The sequence below is a fragment of the Penicillium daleae genome (assembly GCF_028827525.1).
Source record: "Penicillium daleae strain IBT 16125 chromosome Unknown utg000008l_segment0_segment0, whole genome shotgun sequence".
In the NCBI taxonomy this organism is placed as follows: Eukaryota; Fungi; Ascomycota; class Eurotiomycetes; order Eurotiales; family Aspergillaceae; genus Penicillium; species Penicillium daleae.
In genome coordinates this window covers 4,944,595-4,962,646 of record NW_026623156.1, presented here as the reverse complement: position 1 = coordinate 4,962,646, position 18,052 = coordinate 4,944,595, and the positions used below count along the sequence as shown (strand labels likewise).

At 44.6% G+C, this 18,052-nt stretch overlaps 2 protein-coding genes across 2 annotated transcripts; both read left to right on the top strand.

Moving 5' to 3' along the window:
- Positions 1-1,118: 1,118 nt before the first annotated feature.
- Positions 1,119-1,463, top strand: N7458_010291 (uncharacterized protein; the record flags this gene model as incomplete). The annotated part of the gene is made up of 3 exons (XM_056913673.1): positions 1,119-1,138; positions 1,194-1,300; positions 1,348-1,463. The coding sequence occupies 3 exons, from the start codon at positions 1,119-1,121 to the stop codon at positions 1,461-1,463; spliced, it is 243 nt and encodes an 80-aa protein (XP_056762522.1).
- A 3,857-nt stretch (positions 1,464-5,320) lies between these two features.
- On the top strand, positions 5,321-6,601 carry N7458_010290 (uncharacterized protein; the record flags this gene model as incomplete). Its single annotated transcript, XM_056913672.1, has 1 exon — positions 5,321-6,601. One exon carries the CDS (start codon positions 5,321-5,323, stop codon positions 6,599-6,601), a length of 1,281 nt encoding a protein of 426 aa, XP_056762521.1.
- Positions 6,602-18,052: the final 11,451 nt, after the last annotated feature.

The following is an 18,052-nucleotide window of genomic DNA, read 5'->3' as shown; positions in this document are numbered from 1 at the left end:
GCCTTCATGGTACTCTTCAGGTCACTTTGTTTGTCGCCTCTATAGTGGTTCGTTAAGGATGATCAAGTTGATTCACCAATTGCATGTAATCCTATTCACGCAGAGATATTCGCAAGAGTACTCAGTCCGTTGGTTGCTTTGATTGCTTGATGGTAGTTGTAGTCTTTGATGTCTGCACCCCTATGATCTTGGTAAAAGTGGTTGCTCAGTATGAACCGGACACCAACTGCAGAGCTGGGAGGATGTCCATGCAGTTCATCAAGCTAAGCTATGTAATGATCGGTGAACATGGAGCTATAAAGACCACTCTTTCAAGATATATGATACCGTGCGTAAGAGGGCTCCAGTACCACCGTGAACCCATCATCACCCAGTTCGCTGTATCCTCGGAGGCTGATATAGAAACATGCCAGCCTCTGCCCTGGAGGTTATATCAAAGCATGAGTGAATCACATGAATGCCAGAATCAGAAGTCCCAATTAGGAAGGCCTTGGGCTGCTGAATTGGGCCAGCAGCGATCACATGCTCCACGCTGGCACTGGAGGGCAAACGCATCTCCCAATTAAGAAGGCATGGCAATCGCTGCCTGGAGATTCACGATGAGCAAACATCCTGATTAGGAAATAGGAAGGAAACTAGGGCTGGCTCCCCTTGCCCTACTGGGTATAAATATCTCTTCTCCCTCCAGGATTCTTCTCCTTTTCATCTCCCCAACCCTCCTCCACTTTCTCCAGGGTTTGGCCCACCCTCCACTGGCCCACTTGGTCTGTCACTCAACCTTATTTGGTCTTTCACTTGACATCTCTCTACCATCAAGGCCCTCTTCCTCTGCAAGGCTTGCATCTCTTGACACAACATCCTCGTGTCTCTTGTCCTTGACCAAGGCCTGTCATCCATCTACACCTTGTTGTCATCGACCTCATCGTGTCTGGCCATGTTGAATCAACCCTCTTGGCCGTCCTTCCATTTGTTGACCATATCTTCACAACACGTCAACACCTTGACACGTCCACATGGTATCATACCTCCATGGGACGGCAAAATCTTCATGACACGTCCACACCTTCACGGCATGTCGACACCCTCATGACTTGTCCACACGTTCATGACTTGTTTACATGGATCATCAAGTTGTCTGGTATGTATTCACAGTAAAGATTCCTCCACAACCTTGCTAACATGTAAGCGGGCAGGCTGTGTATCTTCGACATTTCGATCATCATACCCTCCACTGCCGAGATGTCCGATCATGCTGCCAACTACCTGATCTCGACTTTGGAGCATACCAACGGCGATGATGGTACTCAACAGCTCCACGGGAAGAAAACCGGAGCTGACGGTCTCTAGAGGTCACATTGCTTGAGTTTGCCTTTGCGGAGCATACCAACGGCAAGGATGGTGTTCAACCGTTGCGCGGGAAGAAGGCCAGAGCTGGTGGTCTCTGGAGTCGCACTCTTTTTTGAGTGTATCTTTGGAGCATACCAACAGTGATGATGGCGCTCAACCGCTTCACGGGAAGAAGGCCTGAGCTGGCGGTCTCCTGGAGCTTACATTGCTCGAAAAGATGTTATGCGCACCGCGACAGATTGAAAAGAGCCGGCGAGGCCTGCGACCACCAAGGTATGTCCCTCCATTCCAACCTCTCAATCGTGCTCAGATACTCACTATTTGGGGACTTTTTGCCTGTTCGCAGATGCTCAAATGGGACTTCACTACCCCCTGCTGCACAAACCACCACCAAAGTGTCACGCAGTTCAAGATAATTGATACATCACTCTTCCACGCTGTGGATCCAAAGCCTACCGCAGTTAACATCCAAAAAAAAACTTTCATAGAAGTCCCCAATTCAGAAGAATGAGCTCCACTCAAGCAAGTTCTGTGCCCTCCACCGCCAACGTCTTCGATTCCCTAGCGTCAAATTTGCCTCATGACGTCGCAAGTCTTTCAGCAGGAGAACGCGCAACTCACCCACCAATCGAGAAGCCATTGAGAGCGTGTCACCATACTTTCCAATGGATCAATTCCAACGAGCAAAAGCAACAGCCCAGGTCTTTCTCAGTGAGTCAAAGCCATCTTGACATGCTATGAGGACGACATGCTAAAGGATGTTTCCAGAAAATTGACTCGATCAATGTCAAAGCCAAACTGGGCGGAACGTGGAGGATATCGGGATCACAAGGAACGGATGAGACAAATATTTGATGTGTTCAAAGGGGGATTTTCGATGGACCTTCTTGTTTTTCCAATTCGCTTCTCCAAACTCACTTTTCGATTGCACAATTAGCCTTTCTTTCCATCTTCTTTCTTGTCACTCAACAATAAATGGCACTTGAAGCTTTTGGTTGATATTTTTCCTTGGCCTGGTAGATGGTAGTACTCTTCGACGTGTGTGATGGGTTGGCCTCAATCTTCATCGTCTCAGGGCTGTCCTACCCATTAATTCTGTGCTTTCATCACCACCCTTCCGCATCCGTGGTTGTATCGCTATACTTCTTGAGGGGATAGTGGGCGATAACGACGATTATGCCGAAAACAAAATAAGACCAGTTATAGTCATCACCGCAGATATCGCCCTCGTACTCGTTGTCTTGAACATCATCGCCATCGTCGGTAGTCTCAGCTATTTTTTACTCAAGCCGAACACATTAACTGACGCGGAGTTTTCCTTGTACAAAACTACTTGCTTCGAAGGGTTAAGCGAAGAGGCTGCGTTATTCAGGGCCCTAAAGAGAACTAAGAGCAAATCGATAATAGGAAATCCCAATAATCCAGATCGACTAAATACAAAAAAAAAACATACAACAGCCAGGATTCGCATGTGGTCACCCACCATACTACTAACTGGCCGGCGTGTGGCTTAAGTACGGCTGAGCGGACGGGAAGCCCTGTTCTCCACACCCTATGGTCGTATGTGCTTAGAGAGCAATACAAGCAAATTATATGTCCTGATTGATCCTAAAGACAATGCAGAGAGCGCTGCTTTAGCGTCGCGCGACCGGGGTCGAGAAGGGTCAGTACGCAATAGACAGGGTGAGAAGCTGGGTAAGAGCGGGTGATTCTCACCCTCCGTCGCGCAACCACCGCACTGACCCTTTTAACTGAGCTCAGATACAGCATTGTTGGTTCACCTCAGTCTGGCTGAAACTGTGGTCTCTTGGCACATACATATACCAAAGAATTCCTACCCAGGATTGGCTAAACCAACGGCGAGGCTGACTTCAAGGTCACGACTGAATGGCGCTAACGCTAGATAAAACGCAGCCTCAGGGGCCTAAGATTCAGCTTGACCCAAATTCCGTCTACGCTTTCTATGCAATCATTATCAACTATCTGTCTGGTGTGCGTCCTTTTTATTCCTCTACTGTCGTGTCTTTTGTCATTTCTGATAGCACAAATTACTGTCAACTTTCTTCATGGCCGATCCTTTGTCTGTAGCTGGGAGTGCAGTAGGCATCATATCACTTGGCCTCACTGTTTGCCAGGGCTTACTCGCTTACTACGGACCATTCAAATCGTTCCATGATCAGATCGACGAGGTCATATGCCGAATAGCAGCTCTAGATGGCATATTGAAGGTACTAAAAGATGTGTTCATGGATGACCATATAATCTCCACCTCTTTGACAGCTCAATCCGCAGCAGTCGCTGTCGATTGTATTTTGCGCTGTTCAGAGGGATTACACAGACTGAAAAAGACACTCGAGAAATGCACCAGCACCAAATCAACCAACAATCCTTTCAGATCCGAGATCCAGATCAACCGGATGTTATACCCTTTCAGACGTGACACACTCATGGCACTCCTGGAAACAATGAGTTGGTTACAGGCCAATCTCAATACTTCACTGCAAATACTGAACATGTAAGTAGGCAACAAAAGAATTATATGTGCTTTTCGCTGACTGAACGGAATACAGTTCTATGATGGCCGCCAACCAGAAGCAGATGGATCTACTAGCCACGAGATCAGTATCAACCGTGTCAAATACAGGCCAGATTTTAGATGTGGCCAGTCGTTTAGACAAACGTAATAGTGGTCTAGACAACAGATTCGATATGCTAGAACAGCATCTACATCAACTGGTACGGATATAACCTCAGCTCAGAGTGCCCTTCCCTATAATGAGACAACCACTCATCCCCTATTTTCAGGAATGTAATCTTCTTTGCCATGGAGCACGTCCAGCCGTTCTAGCACCGGCTTTGCTACGATCTTTTTTGGATACCCAGCAAAAGTTTGATAAACAAGTAGGCAACCTGATAGCAGGAGCTCAATCTCAAAGGCGAAAAAGCCGAATCAGATGCACATGCTCTCGTCGCAATCAGCCGTTGTTTTTCGAACGGGGAATTCATCAGCTGCCAACAACTCATGATGATGCCTGCCGATTCCACAACCAGAACAGAGCAATAATCGTATTATTCAGACGATGGACATTCTGCAGCTGGATTCTAAGCTTCTCAATCCAAGCATCTTTGACTATCACCAAGGGAGCTGGAGGCTTTTCTATCAGCCCTCACCTTGAATTCCGTGCAATTGTGCCAGTGGATTCGCCCGTGTTCAGGCTCCTCCTTGATACACAGACAGACTTGATGTCACAGGCAGCCCGAGATATCATAGAAAACACCCATAAAAAGTTATTTGGATTGCTTCAGGAAGGCCAAGGATCATATTCGGACACTCTACCCGATGGTGATACGATTTTACATGTGAGTAAATCTTGCCTCACTTGAAAGACCTAGTTCCCGATTAGAATTCTCTTTGCTTATATTATCGGCACGTATTATTCACGAGAAATACTTTTTCTAACCTTTTTTTTATTTAGGTGGTAACTGGCTGGCAACAGTACAGTCACCGTTGGGACGCCTACGCGTGGATCCAGTGGCGTGTTTTTATAAATGCCCTTTTAGAAACAGGCCTGTTACCAGATCGTGTTAATGACAGAGGCAAAACTCCTGCGGACATACTGCTAGCCCGTTTTCAGGATCTTCATAGACACAGAGATCCTCGTCAGCAGCAGGCGACCATCGATATTTGCTCCGATTTGCTGAATTCTGGTGGCTACATGACGCACATGGCCCTTGACTGTAGGCATCGTCCGAACTGGCTTGATCCCAGTTACCATTTCACTTGGATTGATGGCCGTAGAAACGGTCGCCTTTTCGAAGATTACAGTGTTAGGCTTGTTTGGCAACTTGCCGCGGAGCTTCAAGGTAGACCTGCTACAAGAAAGGTGGCAGAGAAACAAAAGCTAATTTACCTACAGACATTGATCTTCCGGAAGAGTTGCTTCCTCTTATCTATCGGTCAAAGAACCACCTTATGGCGCTTCTGAAAAAAGGCCTTGATTTGCAGCAATGGGTTGACTCTTATACACACTGGCCTAACGGTCTGGCTTTACTTTTCCAGTTTGGCTATACACCAACCGAGAGTTGTCTCACCTCAGCATGCGAAGCGGACTGCGAAGAAAGCGTTAAGCTTGTGATCAGTACTCAAAAGTACTATCTCGGACCCTCGGAATTGGAAGTTGCAAGTAACCATCATAATTCAGCAGTTGTGGAGTTGGTGGTACAGGCACTCGTTGACCGCAGAAGGCGGCTACAAGTTCTAGCGGAGACTTACTTGCCGGACGAGGTTATTTCTCAGCTGGGTATTAGGCCTGACAATCTCCTCAGTCTTCAGGCCTATAAAGTTTACCAGCTTCTCAAGACGAGCTCCATAGATGTCGACGACGTTAAAGAGTGGTATACCTGGTCGGTCTATGATTATGTAGGGACCAATCTTAAGTTGGCGGACCATCTATGGGATGCCGGCTTCCGAGACGTGGATGAAGTGGACGATGGCAACAAGACCTGCCTGATGAAGTTGTGGTGGAATTCACCCCCGTGCAGCCTTAATGTCCTCTTAGAAAAGGCAAGCTGGTTGATCAACAAAGGTGCTGACATTGGTCTTAAAAGATCAGGCTCGCGAGCCCTACACTACCTAGGGCAAACTGTGGGGAAAAATTTGCATTTCAAGGAAAGTCTTGAAGATTTTGCCTTGGAAATTGATCAGCTGAGCGAAAGGTCCAAGGATTTATTGTTCACAATACTTGTCGAAAATACTCGAGACTGTTGCTGCTGTCCCTGTTCTCTAAAGGGATGCTCTGGCCTCACGACACTTCTTAATGGACTTTTCCGGACATGGCCCGAGAAAGGAATGGGGGACCTTATCCAGATGCTTGCGATAATGATTAAGAGCCTAATAGGCTCACTAGGGCCAGAGATCCAGGAAAGCCTCATCTACCAACTCGCGCCCTGTGTCCTCCGCTTTATCACCTGTCAAAGTCTGGAAATTTCTCACACCTGCGTGCATGGACTTTCTGGAGGAATAGATGCAGAAGAAATTAGAGAGATTCACGATGAGGAGAAGTTGTTGATACTGGAGCTTGACAAACTCGTGGTTGAGTTTCTTTCAACATCAAGTAGGCTTGGACTATCCTTTCTCGACTTCTTGACGGACTATTGGTCGATGGAGATGGATGAGGCCCTCTTATCACGTGGGACACCCAGTGAGGAAGATATCAGTCAGATTCTTGAGACAGGGGTGGTTTTGTATAAATAAGAAAAGGCGAACACAGTTTTTCCGAAGCCGCCTTTGGCCCGACTTTTGCTTTGTGGTCAATCAATATTCTTCGAACTGATCTGGCTTCCTTTATATACATAATACAGATGCTATGCAGGGGTTTGCTATCTTGCTTAACCAGCAGCAGACGCAGGGAAAAGATGGTGTAGACCGTGTGAGGGTTGTGACTCGCTAAGCCAGGGAATAACTTCATTCTGCGGGATTGGCGCCTGAGGTATCTGTTTGGGATGTTTGCCTGTCTGCTGTGCACTTGAGCTCTCTCTATTGAGAATCTTCCCTTTCTCCTCTTTCCTCTCTAGATTCGATAATTTTCGTCCAATGGTACCGAATTGATCTGTTCTTTTTGATTGACTCGTAACAGACCGGCCACTCACGTACATGCGAGTAGTTAACGTGGTCGGTAAGCGAGTGACGCACGTAAGCGAGTGACGCATCAACCCAGCTACTCTTCAGTTTTGGATAATCTTATCAACCACAACGCCTTTATATTCATTAGTCTCTATTTGGACAAGCATTCTTCCTATGGCCTATTTCACTACAATTACCGCATTTAGGTAGGGCCCGCGCCTTCGGTGCTTGCGTACCCTGCGCCGGTGGCACGCGTGGACCTGGTACTGCCTGAAAGAACGCATTATGAGCTTCCTCGAGCTCTATTGCTTCTCGTACGGATAAACCGTTATCGTGAGCTATCCATCTATTCGCACGAGCTCGCTTTTGCCTTTGTGTAGCGTTTGCGGCACGTAGCTCCTTATTTTCTTGCTCGAGAAGGATACCCTTTTGCATCGCGATTTGACAGCCCTTAATAAGCTGGTTTAAGGCTTCGTGTGATAGTGATAGTGGGCTATTCGAGCGCTGTTTAAGGAAAGCTTTGATCGAGGATGCTTACTTTAAAAGCTCGTCGACGTTCGCTGGTGTATACGGATAAAAAGCGCTTGCTTGACTACCGCGGCTTGCGGGTGGCTGTAATAGGACTACTTGGCAGGGTAGCGGCCTGTCAGTCAGGTAAGGAAGAGGGCAACAGTATAAATTAGTGCAAAGGTGTTTCTTGCGGATCCCTCAAGAAGCCATTCGATCTTAGGGTATTTATCGTGCGATGCACTATGGCCTAGCTGTCCCAATCTAGTTACATAATACGAGCTGAACTCCAGAAAAAGCAAAGGGTGGATTGTGTAATATGAGGGAGGGGTAGCGTGTGGGTGTATAGACGGGCCGGTCCCTCTGGCGAGGGCCCCACGACGGGTAGCCGATCCCCTCTCGATCTGATGTCCGCGAATAGAAGTGGGAATAGCCTCATAGCTTCAGCAGAAAAGCACAACATAGAAGAAAGCTCATAACAGTGGCGTAGGCGTCCGAAGTTAAATATTGAGCTTTGATAGTACTAGTTCGGGATTAAAAGGCACTAATCCTGCTGCCCGGAAGCTACTTTGAATCGTATCTAGCTTAAATATGTCGGTACAAGCTTGCGGATAGGCTATAAGGAAATCAAGTTTATCGATATAGTTAATCCCGAGCCGCATTTTCTAGCTGACTAAGCTACCGTACGAGCGCTTTAAAACTGCGAAACATCTATCAAGTGGCTGTAAAAGATGCGAGGAATACGCTAGTATATAGATCAGTATAATATCGTGATCTGCGCAGACTTAATCGAATTATGGTGTAAGATAGCTTCCGTGTCCGTCGAGGACTAAAAGTCGATATCTTCTACGTGTACGACTATTAGTTGACGGGATAAACTCCTTTTGGAGCCAGCGAAGGCCTATCTCGTCGGTCGTCTATCCGTTCGCACAAACCTCGAAGCGCTAGTCGTGAGGTAGATCTTGAAACCACGCTTAGTTATATTGTTTACCCTTAAAAATAAGCGTTAGTAGAAGTGCCTACCCAGAAGCGTTAATTAACTCGATTACGGTTACCCACTCGCGGTTTCCTAGCTATAAACCCGATCTCCGACCGTAGTATTCTGCTCGTGTAATCACTTTTAGATTCGCATAAAGGCCTATCGCGAAGCCAGTCTCGTCAAAATTATATATATCCTCTAGTAGGATCCCGTATTGTTGAATCGTGGCTTATAAAGTATTAAACCACGCTTAAATAATCTTTGGATCCTCTTGTAGTGCACGCTAGTAGTCGTATTATCGTGAAGGCCGAGATTTAAGCTCTGGATAGCGTTGAGTGAAGTTATATACCCATTTCTCGCCGACGGTTTAGATCTAGGTAGACCCACGCTTCGCGAGTAGAATATTCGCTATTTCTCGTACGTAGGCTTATGTAGGGGCTACTCCGCGAAGATCTAAGGACAATATCCGCTGCTTAAGCAGATCCTCTTTAATCTGTGTCAATTTATGACAATTTGCGCGAGATTCGGCGCGGTTTGAAGTACCGCGTAGTCGACGACGGAGCGTAGCCTCAGGCACATTGAAGCGGCGTGCTGTCTCGCGTATAGATCTGTTTCCTTATTTCGAATAGCTTGAATAGCAACGAGGATTCGGCCCTCTTGCTCAGCGGAGTTTCTAGCCGTTCGACTGCGACCTGGTGGCATGGTGGCTGATGGAAGACATCCAAATTGCCAGTTAGAGGCCTTTTAGCAATTCAGACCTATTGTGATTTCCATTGGTGCACCCGTATGATCGATCCACTTTCCTCTGATTCCGTTAACGTGCAATTCTTTTATCTTGATAAAAGGTTTTTTTTGGACGTCCTTCAGGAGCATCTTCTTCGAATGGCTAAGTGTTAAGGAAAAAAAGAGCGCCCTGGAGCTCATATTTATGGCCTGGAGTCAAGTGAAAAAGGGAAAGTGGGTGACTGGGTGATCTGGGTGATCTAGATGAGAAACCTCGCCCTATTCTCACCCGCTCTCACCCGCTCTCACCCCGTTCCCACCTTTTATCACCCCTGTTGAGTTATAAGTAACGCTTCAATGTTTGCATAGTTGATGGGAGTTGATTGTATTGTTGTGTGTTGTTCTAGGTACAAAGAGGCTGGTAGCCAGGTAGATATATATATATGCACGTGCTCCCGTCCCCGTGACTATCTCAGTGACCGCGATATTCAACACTCCCACTCGCTGATTTCTTTCGCCATGAAGAATGTTAGCGATCAACTATCACGGTTGCTAGGCCCTATTAAAAACTCCAAAAAAAACCCCTGGGGTAAAAAGAAGGAAAGGGTGCCTGCATGTACCGTTTCGTTTTTAGCTTGAAAGCTGGTGTCCCATGAGAGTATCACTCAATACCGAGGCCCTTTCGAAACCATTTAAATCTGATTCGTGCAAGGGGCTTCGTCAAACCATCAGCAATCTGTTCTATTATCGGGATATATCTCAGTTCCACTGTCCCAGCATCTTGAACTTCTCCTTGCCACTTTCGTTGGATTTCTATATGTTTTATACGCGAATAGTATTAAGGGTTCGAGGCTAGCGCAATAGCTCCCTGATTGTCGCCGCAAATGATTGTTGCGCATTTTCCTTGGCTCATGTTCAGCTTATAAAGGAGTCTCCTCAACCAGATAGCTTCCTTCGTTGCTTGTGTCTAGCTAATGAATTCTGCTTCGCAGGTTGACAGGGCAACGGTGTTCTGCCGTTTCGATTGCTAGCTAATCGCTCTACTTCTAATATTGAACAGGTATCCGGCCGTCGACCGTCTTGTTTAGCGACAGCTAGCCTAGTCTGTATCTATAAAACTACGAAGCATCTAGAGCAAGCCTTTGTATGTGAGACTAAGAGATTTAGTGCCTTTAAGGTACCGAAGAATTCGATAGCTAAGCTTCACGTGTTGTGGACCAGGGTTTGTTAAATGTCTACTCGCCGCTAAGACTGTATATGCAATATCACCTCTGGTTCCAAGCATGATATACATCAGCGATCCGATTATACGCTGATACTCGTTCTTCAGAGTCGAGGGACAGATATATTCGGGTCTATTTTCTGGCAGAGGTGAAGTGTCTATAGGTATACTAACGGGTGCACAGTCTGACATTCTAAACTGCTGGAGGACCTTGTGTACGTAAGCCTCTTGGCTGAGATAGAGGATTCTATTCTACCGGTCTCTCCGAATAGCTATGCTAAGATAGTAGCTGTATAGGCCTAGATCTGTTATATAAAAACGATTTCTAAGGCTCCGTTTAATCTTCTTTATCTCTGCAATGCTTGGCCCGATAATCAAGAGGTTATTAATATATACTACAATGTATATGCTACTCCGAACAAAGATGCTAAGATTAGCGTTGATAGGCTTAAAGCTAAGGCCCCGAAGGAAGTTAGTAAGAGTCTAGTACTAGATACGAGGTACTTGTTTCAGGCCGTAGAGTGCTTTACGGAGCTTGCAGACCCTAGATGTGCTATCCGTAGTATAGTAGGGCTATTCGATATAGATCTCGTGGTCTACCTTGCCGTATAAGAACGCTGTTTTGATATCTATCTGCTCGATCTCGAGATCAAGGGCAGCTACAATTACGAATAGGGCCTTGTAGCTTATTAGTTTAACCACCGAAGCGAAAGTTTCGTTATAATCGATACCTTCCTCTTGAGTAAAACCTCTAACCACCTATCTATACTTGTAGCAGACGATCTCTCCGCGAGCTCCTCTTTTTAGTTTAAAGATCTACTTCCTGCTTAGGACTCGGCGATAGTTGGGCGGGTTAACGATTTCCCAAGTTTTGTTTTGCTTAAGCGATTGTATCTCTTCAGTTATTCCCTTTTCCTATTCGAGCTAGCGTAGATCATTCTTGGCCTAACGAAGGGACTTCGGTTCAAAGGGTTTAGTCTCTTCCGCGGCTACGGTCAAGAAAGTTAGAATCACATTCTCGTCAGGGATATTCATCAATACAAGTTCTTCTTCGTCGTAGTTAGATGTGTCCTAAGAGGTTTATACATCCCGAAGCTTGAGCTTAGGGTAACGTTCAAGTGTACCGCGAGGCACGATATGTTCTACGCTACCCCCTCGGCCCTCAGAATAATTCAGCCAATCTTGTGGAATTCGCCCTTGCTAAGCATCGCCTTGTTGCTGGTCACCACCGGACGGTAAGTCAATCCTAGGGACGGAGTCCTGTGAAGCAGGTGATGAAGACCCGAAGATATCGTCACTCCCTAGTAGTGAAAAGGTCCTTTCTCCTTGTCTAGTAACAGTAGGCTGCGAGTCATTATTACTCGACTAAGGCATATGCTCTTGCACTTTATCGTCCGATGATCTAGGCTGTGTTTGCCCTTGCGGCGCTAGGGATGCTTAACGTCCCGAGGCTAGCACGGATGCATATCGCATACTTGCCGACGGTTAGTTTGTTAGTCCTACCGTCTCACTCCCCCCTACGGCAGCAGCCGTTGCCCTAGGTAAGCTCTGCTGTTTAGCTCCTATATCTTCTATAGTCTATGTAGAGGGTGTATTGAGGACTTTATAAAATTCTGCGTTTAGCGTACTAATAATCCTGCCGTCTTCTAGTAGGATACGATAGTTCGTATTTCCTTCGTATCCTAGTAATAGATATAGCCTTATTCTTAGTCCTGCTAGCTTCTTTCTTTATCTAGGTAGAATAAGATACTCTCCCTTAGATCCTATAACTCTTAGCCGTGATAGGTCAGGCTTATTACTATACCAAGCTTGGTACGGAGTTATATTACGTTTAGATAATAGTGATCGATTCGAGAGGAAGGCCGTAGTCCGCGCAATCTCCGGCTAGAACTTCGGCGGTAGTTTTGCATACGCGAGCGTTAGTCCGACTCGATCGTAGATTGTCCTATAGGCCCTTTCTGCTACTCTATTCTGTTAGTACTAATCGACACCTATAACTTCGGCTTGGATTGCTCTTAAGAAGAGGGTAAACTTTATTTCTTCTCCTACTTGCTTAGGGATCCGGTCAAGACGAATTCGTCTGTATTTGCGCTCGGGGCGCTTATTATAGTCGAGGAAATACCGCAAGGACTCAACAACGAATTCTTAGCGCTATAGTATAGGGATAATCTTAACCTATCTAGTAAAGTCGTCGATAATGGTTATCTAGTAGCGGCTACTATTAAGGCCCTCCTTAAATAGTCCTGCAATATCGATATAGAGGAGTTCTATAGCATATTTGGATCTTTTGCTCGCTTCTAAACGACGATAGGGGGTTTCGGTCATTCGTCCCTAGAGGTATAGGTTGCAAGGTTAGCGTGGTGCAACGTCCTGAATACCGTAGGCTTGCTTTTTAAGTCGTTAAATATTCGCATCGCTTATATAGGCAAGCCTATTATGCTAAAGCGCCGATTGCGGTCTAATATAGTAGGCTAGGAATACGGGTTTCGCCTACAGGTCGAGTACGTAGACTCTATAATATTAGCTTATAGTGAACAGGTTCCTTCTATCTAACTTATTCCGAATCTTTGCACTATTACTCGAGAAGTCTATCTTTACCCCCCGATTAAGAAGTTGCAACATAGATATAAGGTTTGTATACGCGGTCGGGACGAACAAGACGTTATCTAGAACCAGCCACTTCTTTTTACCTTATATATTACACAGGATATTTGCTACTCCTATACCAGAAGGAGCCGTTAAGGTATCGACGCTCCTTAACAGTAGACTATTATATTTGTCTATCTTAACGAATCTCGAAGTATTATTACAGACGTGCTAGGCACACCTACTATCCACGATCCAGGCGTCACGGATCGAGGGAGCTTTTATGACCATCAAACAAGGAATATAATCAAACGTAGCAAAGTTTCCTTCGATTTCCGCTCCGAATGCTTTATTAATATCTTGTCTCGAGACTCGCGTCGCTATAAAGGTAGGTCTTTTAGGGTCCCTCGGCCCCTCAGAATCGTCGTCCTTATTGTCTGTATTAGCGCGCTTCTTAGATAGCTTACGGGAGTCAGCGGTTACACCGCTAGACCTTGGCTTACGTGTCTTTTTCCGTTTTTCTTAGTCCCTCAGATCGGGATTCTTCTTAAAGCATTCAGGCTCTATATAATAGGGCCTTCGACAGAAAGCACAGAACGGGATATTATATATCTCGATTCGGTATGTTTGCCCGTCTAGGGACGGTATAATCTTTTTATCCTCAAAGCTTCGGCTTAGTATAAAGGCGGGAAGCGTATTTATATCTATAGGCTTGTTACCTAGCTGTCCTTTTCGATACTCCTCCTCGATAGCCTTGTTCTTAATATAGTCAAATGTAGGAGCTACTTTAGTGATATTTCTATCTTTATCTCTATCGTTGATAATGTCTATTTATCTAAAAACATAGTCGCGGAAGCTCTTATATTCCGGACCTAAAGTATACAAGAAAAAGAAGGTTCGTTCGATTTTAGAAGTAATACAAGCAGGGTTAAGCAAGAGTTTTTCCGCATAGATCTTTCTGATCTCGGCCCCGAGGGCTTATACACTCCTACATTTTACTCGGGTAAGAGACATATACCTTCGCTAAAGACTAATATATATCCCTGAGCCTTCTAGTTTAAAGTTTTCTTTTACTGCTTTAATTAGTGATTAGACTCGAATGATTTCGAAGGCGTTTATCCGCTAAGCCGTATTATAGGTCAGCTTTGCCGTAATTATTAACGAATAGAATATCTAGCGGTAGGACTAATACTACGCCTCCTCCTCTTCTATAGGTAGGATCGGTCTATCTTGAGCTACCGGAGATATACGAAGAAACTCCTTAACTTTTTAGTTCTACTAAGCCTAGTCGTTGGTATTATCGAGAATTAGTATAGTATTGTAGAATAAGCTTAAGCCTATTTATTCGAATTTATTCGAATCTATCCTAATAAGGGGACTCTTCGGTGCTAAAGAATTCGGCGCTTGAAATAGTACTTAAGTAGATCGAAGGGACAGAAGGCGTATAGCTTAATAATTCGGGCGATCTTAGCTCTAGACCAAAAAGTTCTAGGCTCGAAGCCTTGCTTAGTTAACTAGAATAAACGGATTAGGAACGCTCTAACGAACTTAGGCTAGGTATATACGATAGAGGAACGTATTCGCTATCTAGTAGCTCGTAGGACTTAAGATAACGGCTATAAGATCCGAAGAAGTAAGGAAAACGGACGCGGTCGACTATATATCGTGATTATTGCTCTACGAAGGTTATAGGTCTATTTAGTCGGAGATTATACCGGGCTAGGCTATTACCGGTCGAGGTCAATAGTATATCGGTATTTGTTAAGTTAAGATAACTCGGCCCTTATTCCGGATTAGGGAGTACGGGTTGAGCTTAGCGCGGAGAATTGTGCTCTATAGTATTCTAGCAATCGGCGATCATAGAGGCAATAGCGAGCGCCCGGCGTGTACGCTCTTCTAGAGGTAAATTTCTATAGGCTCCTCCGACTACGTATCGGGAAAGTAATAGGAAATTCGTCTTCTAGATTTGTGTAAAGCGCTAATAGCGGATATTTCGAAGATAACACACTAAACTAAGCTCTTCGTTAATCTAGTTATATCCCTTCTGTGATCCGGGTTTTCTTGTTATAGAGTAGAATAAAACTTCGTCCTTTTTCAAGGAGATCGGAATTTTGAGAGGGAAAAAGTAGTATATCGGCGTGCTACAGAAGGCAGGTTATTACATATATCTCTAGTGATATAATATATCTATAGCGGTATAACCAGGTATTGTTTGTTATATAATATAGCTGTAGGGTATCATTAGTCTGACGATCATCTATAGCAGTATAATAGCTATCGCCTATTTGTAACATAGAGGTATATCCTAGGATTAGTCTAACGAATGTCCGTAGCGGTGTAGTGGTTCTTTATGAGATTTGTGTGATAATTTCGCACAATTCGTTTTCCTCTTAGACGTAAGAGACGTGTTTTCTCTGCTGAAGTTCGAAGCAAGCTATTCCAGTTCGGTTAATAGATAAAGCTATCACTTAGCGGGGAAACTTAGTAGGAAGTATTTTCCAGTTTAATATGCGTAGTCTCGGGCTCATAACCTATTAAGTTATAAGTGACGCTTCAATATTTGCATAGTTAATAGGAGTTGATTATATTGTTATGTATTGTTCTAGGTACAAAGAGGCTAGTAGCCAGGTAGACATATATACATGCACGTGCTCCCGTCCCCGTGACTATCTCAGTGACCGCGATATTCAACAACCCTAGTCTCCAAAGTTCTCACCCATATCACCCACACTTACCCTAAGATCAAATCCGACGCGATTTTAGAGCTCAGGGCGTATTAAGAATTAGTCGCGTACTATAATTGGCTTATGTGCGGCAGATAGTCGGGTGGCTGCCGCCCGGGTGAGAAATAGGTGAGCGCCGCTTTAGCGTCGCGCGACTTAGGTGAGGCTATTGAATATCGCGGTCACTAAGATAGTCACGGGGACGGGAGCACGTGCATATATATATATCTACCTGGCTACTAGCCTCTTTGTACCTAGAACAACACATAATAATACAATCAACTCCTATTAACTATGCAAACATTGAAGCGTCACTTATAACTCAATAGGTTATAAGCCCGAGACTACGCACATTAAACTAGAAAATACTTCCTACTAAGTTTCCCCGCTAAGTAATAGCTTTATCTATTGACCGAACTAGAACAGCTTGCTTCGAACTTCAGCAGAGAAAACACGTCTCTCACGTCTAAGAGGAAAACGAATTGTGCGAAATTATCACACAAATCTCACAAAGAACCACTACACCGCTACGGATATTCGTCAGACTAATCCTGGGATACACCTCTATGTTACAAATAGGCGACAGCTATCACACCGCTATAGATGATCGTTAGACTAATAATACCCTATAGCTATATTACACAACAAACAATACCTAGTCACACCGCTGCAGATATATTATATCGCTAGAGATATATACAATAACCTGCCTTCTATAGCACGCCGATACACTACTTTTTCCTCTCAAAATTCCGATCTCCTTGAAAAAGGACGAAGTTTTATTCTACCCTATAACAAGAAAACCCGGATCATAGAAGGGACATAACTAGATTGACGAAGAGCTTAGTTTAGTGTGTTATCTTTAAAACATCCGCTATTAGCGCTTTATATAAATCCAGAAGACGAATTTCCTATCACTTTCCCGATACGCAGTCGGAGGAGCCTATAGAAATTTACCTCTAGAAGAGCGTATACGCCGGGCGCTCGCTATTGCCTCTATAATCGCCGATTACTAGAATACTACAGAGCACAATTCTCCGCGCTAAGCTCAACCCGTACTCCCTAATCTGGAACAAGGGCCGAGTCATCTCAACTCAACAAACACCGATACACTATTAACCTTAACCGGCAATAGCCTAGCCCGGTACAATCTCCGACTAAATAGACCTATAACCTTCGCAGAGCAATAATCACGATATATAGTCGACCGCGTCCGTTTTCCTTACTTCTTCGGATCTTATAGCCGTTATCTTAAGTCCTACGAGCTACTAGACAGCGAATACGTTCCTCTATCGTATATACCTAGCCCAAGTTCGTTAGAGCGTTCCTAATCCGTTTATTCTAGTCAACTAAGCAAGGCTTCGAGCCTGGAACTTTTTAGTCTAGAGCTAAGATCGCCCGAATTATTAAGCTACACGCCTTCTATCCCTTCGATCTGCTCGAGTACTATTTCAAGCGCCGAATTCTTTAGCACCGAAGAGTCCCCTTATTAGGATGGATTCGAATAAATTCGAACAAATAGGCTTAAGCTTATTCTATAATACTATACTAATTCTCGATAATACCAACGACTAGGCTTAGTAGAACTAAAAAGTTAAGGAGTTTCTTCGTATATCTCTAGTAGCTCAAGATAGACCGATCCCACCTATAGAAGAGGAGGAGGCACAGTATTAGTCCTACCGCCAGATATTCTATTCGTCAATAATTACGGCAAAGCTAACCCATAATACGGCTTAGCGGATAAACGCCTTCGAAATCATTCGAGTCTAATCACTAATTAAAGCGGTAAAAGAAAACTTCAAACTAGAAGGCTTAGGGATATATATCAGTCTTCAGCGAAGGTATATATCTCTTACCCGAGCAAAATATAGGAGTGCACAAGCCCTCGGGGCCGAGATCAGAAAGATCTATACGGAAAAACTCTTGCTTAACCCCGCTTATATCACTTCTGAAATCGAACGAACCTTCTTTTTCTTGTATGCTTTAGGTCCGGAATATAAGAGCTTCCGCGACTATATTTTCAGATAAATAGATATTGTCAACGATAGAGATAAAGATAGAAATATCACTAAAGTAGCTCCTATATTTAACTATATTAAGAATAAGGCTATCGAGGAGGAGTATCGAAAAGGATAGCTAGGTAACAAGCCTATAGACACAAATACGCTTCCCGCCTTTACACTAAGCCGAAGCTTTAAGGACAAAAAGATTATACCGTCCCTAGACGGGCAAACATACCGAATCGAGATATATAATATCCCGTTCTATGCTTTCTATCGAAGGCCCTATTATACAGAGCCTGAATACTTCAAGAAGAATCCCGATCTAAGGGACTAAGAAAA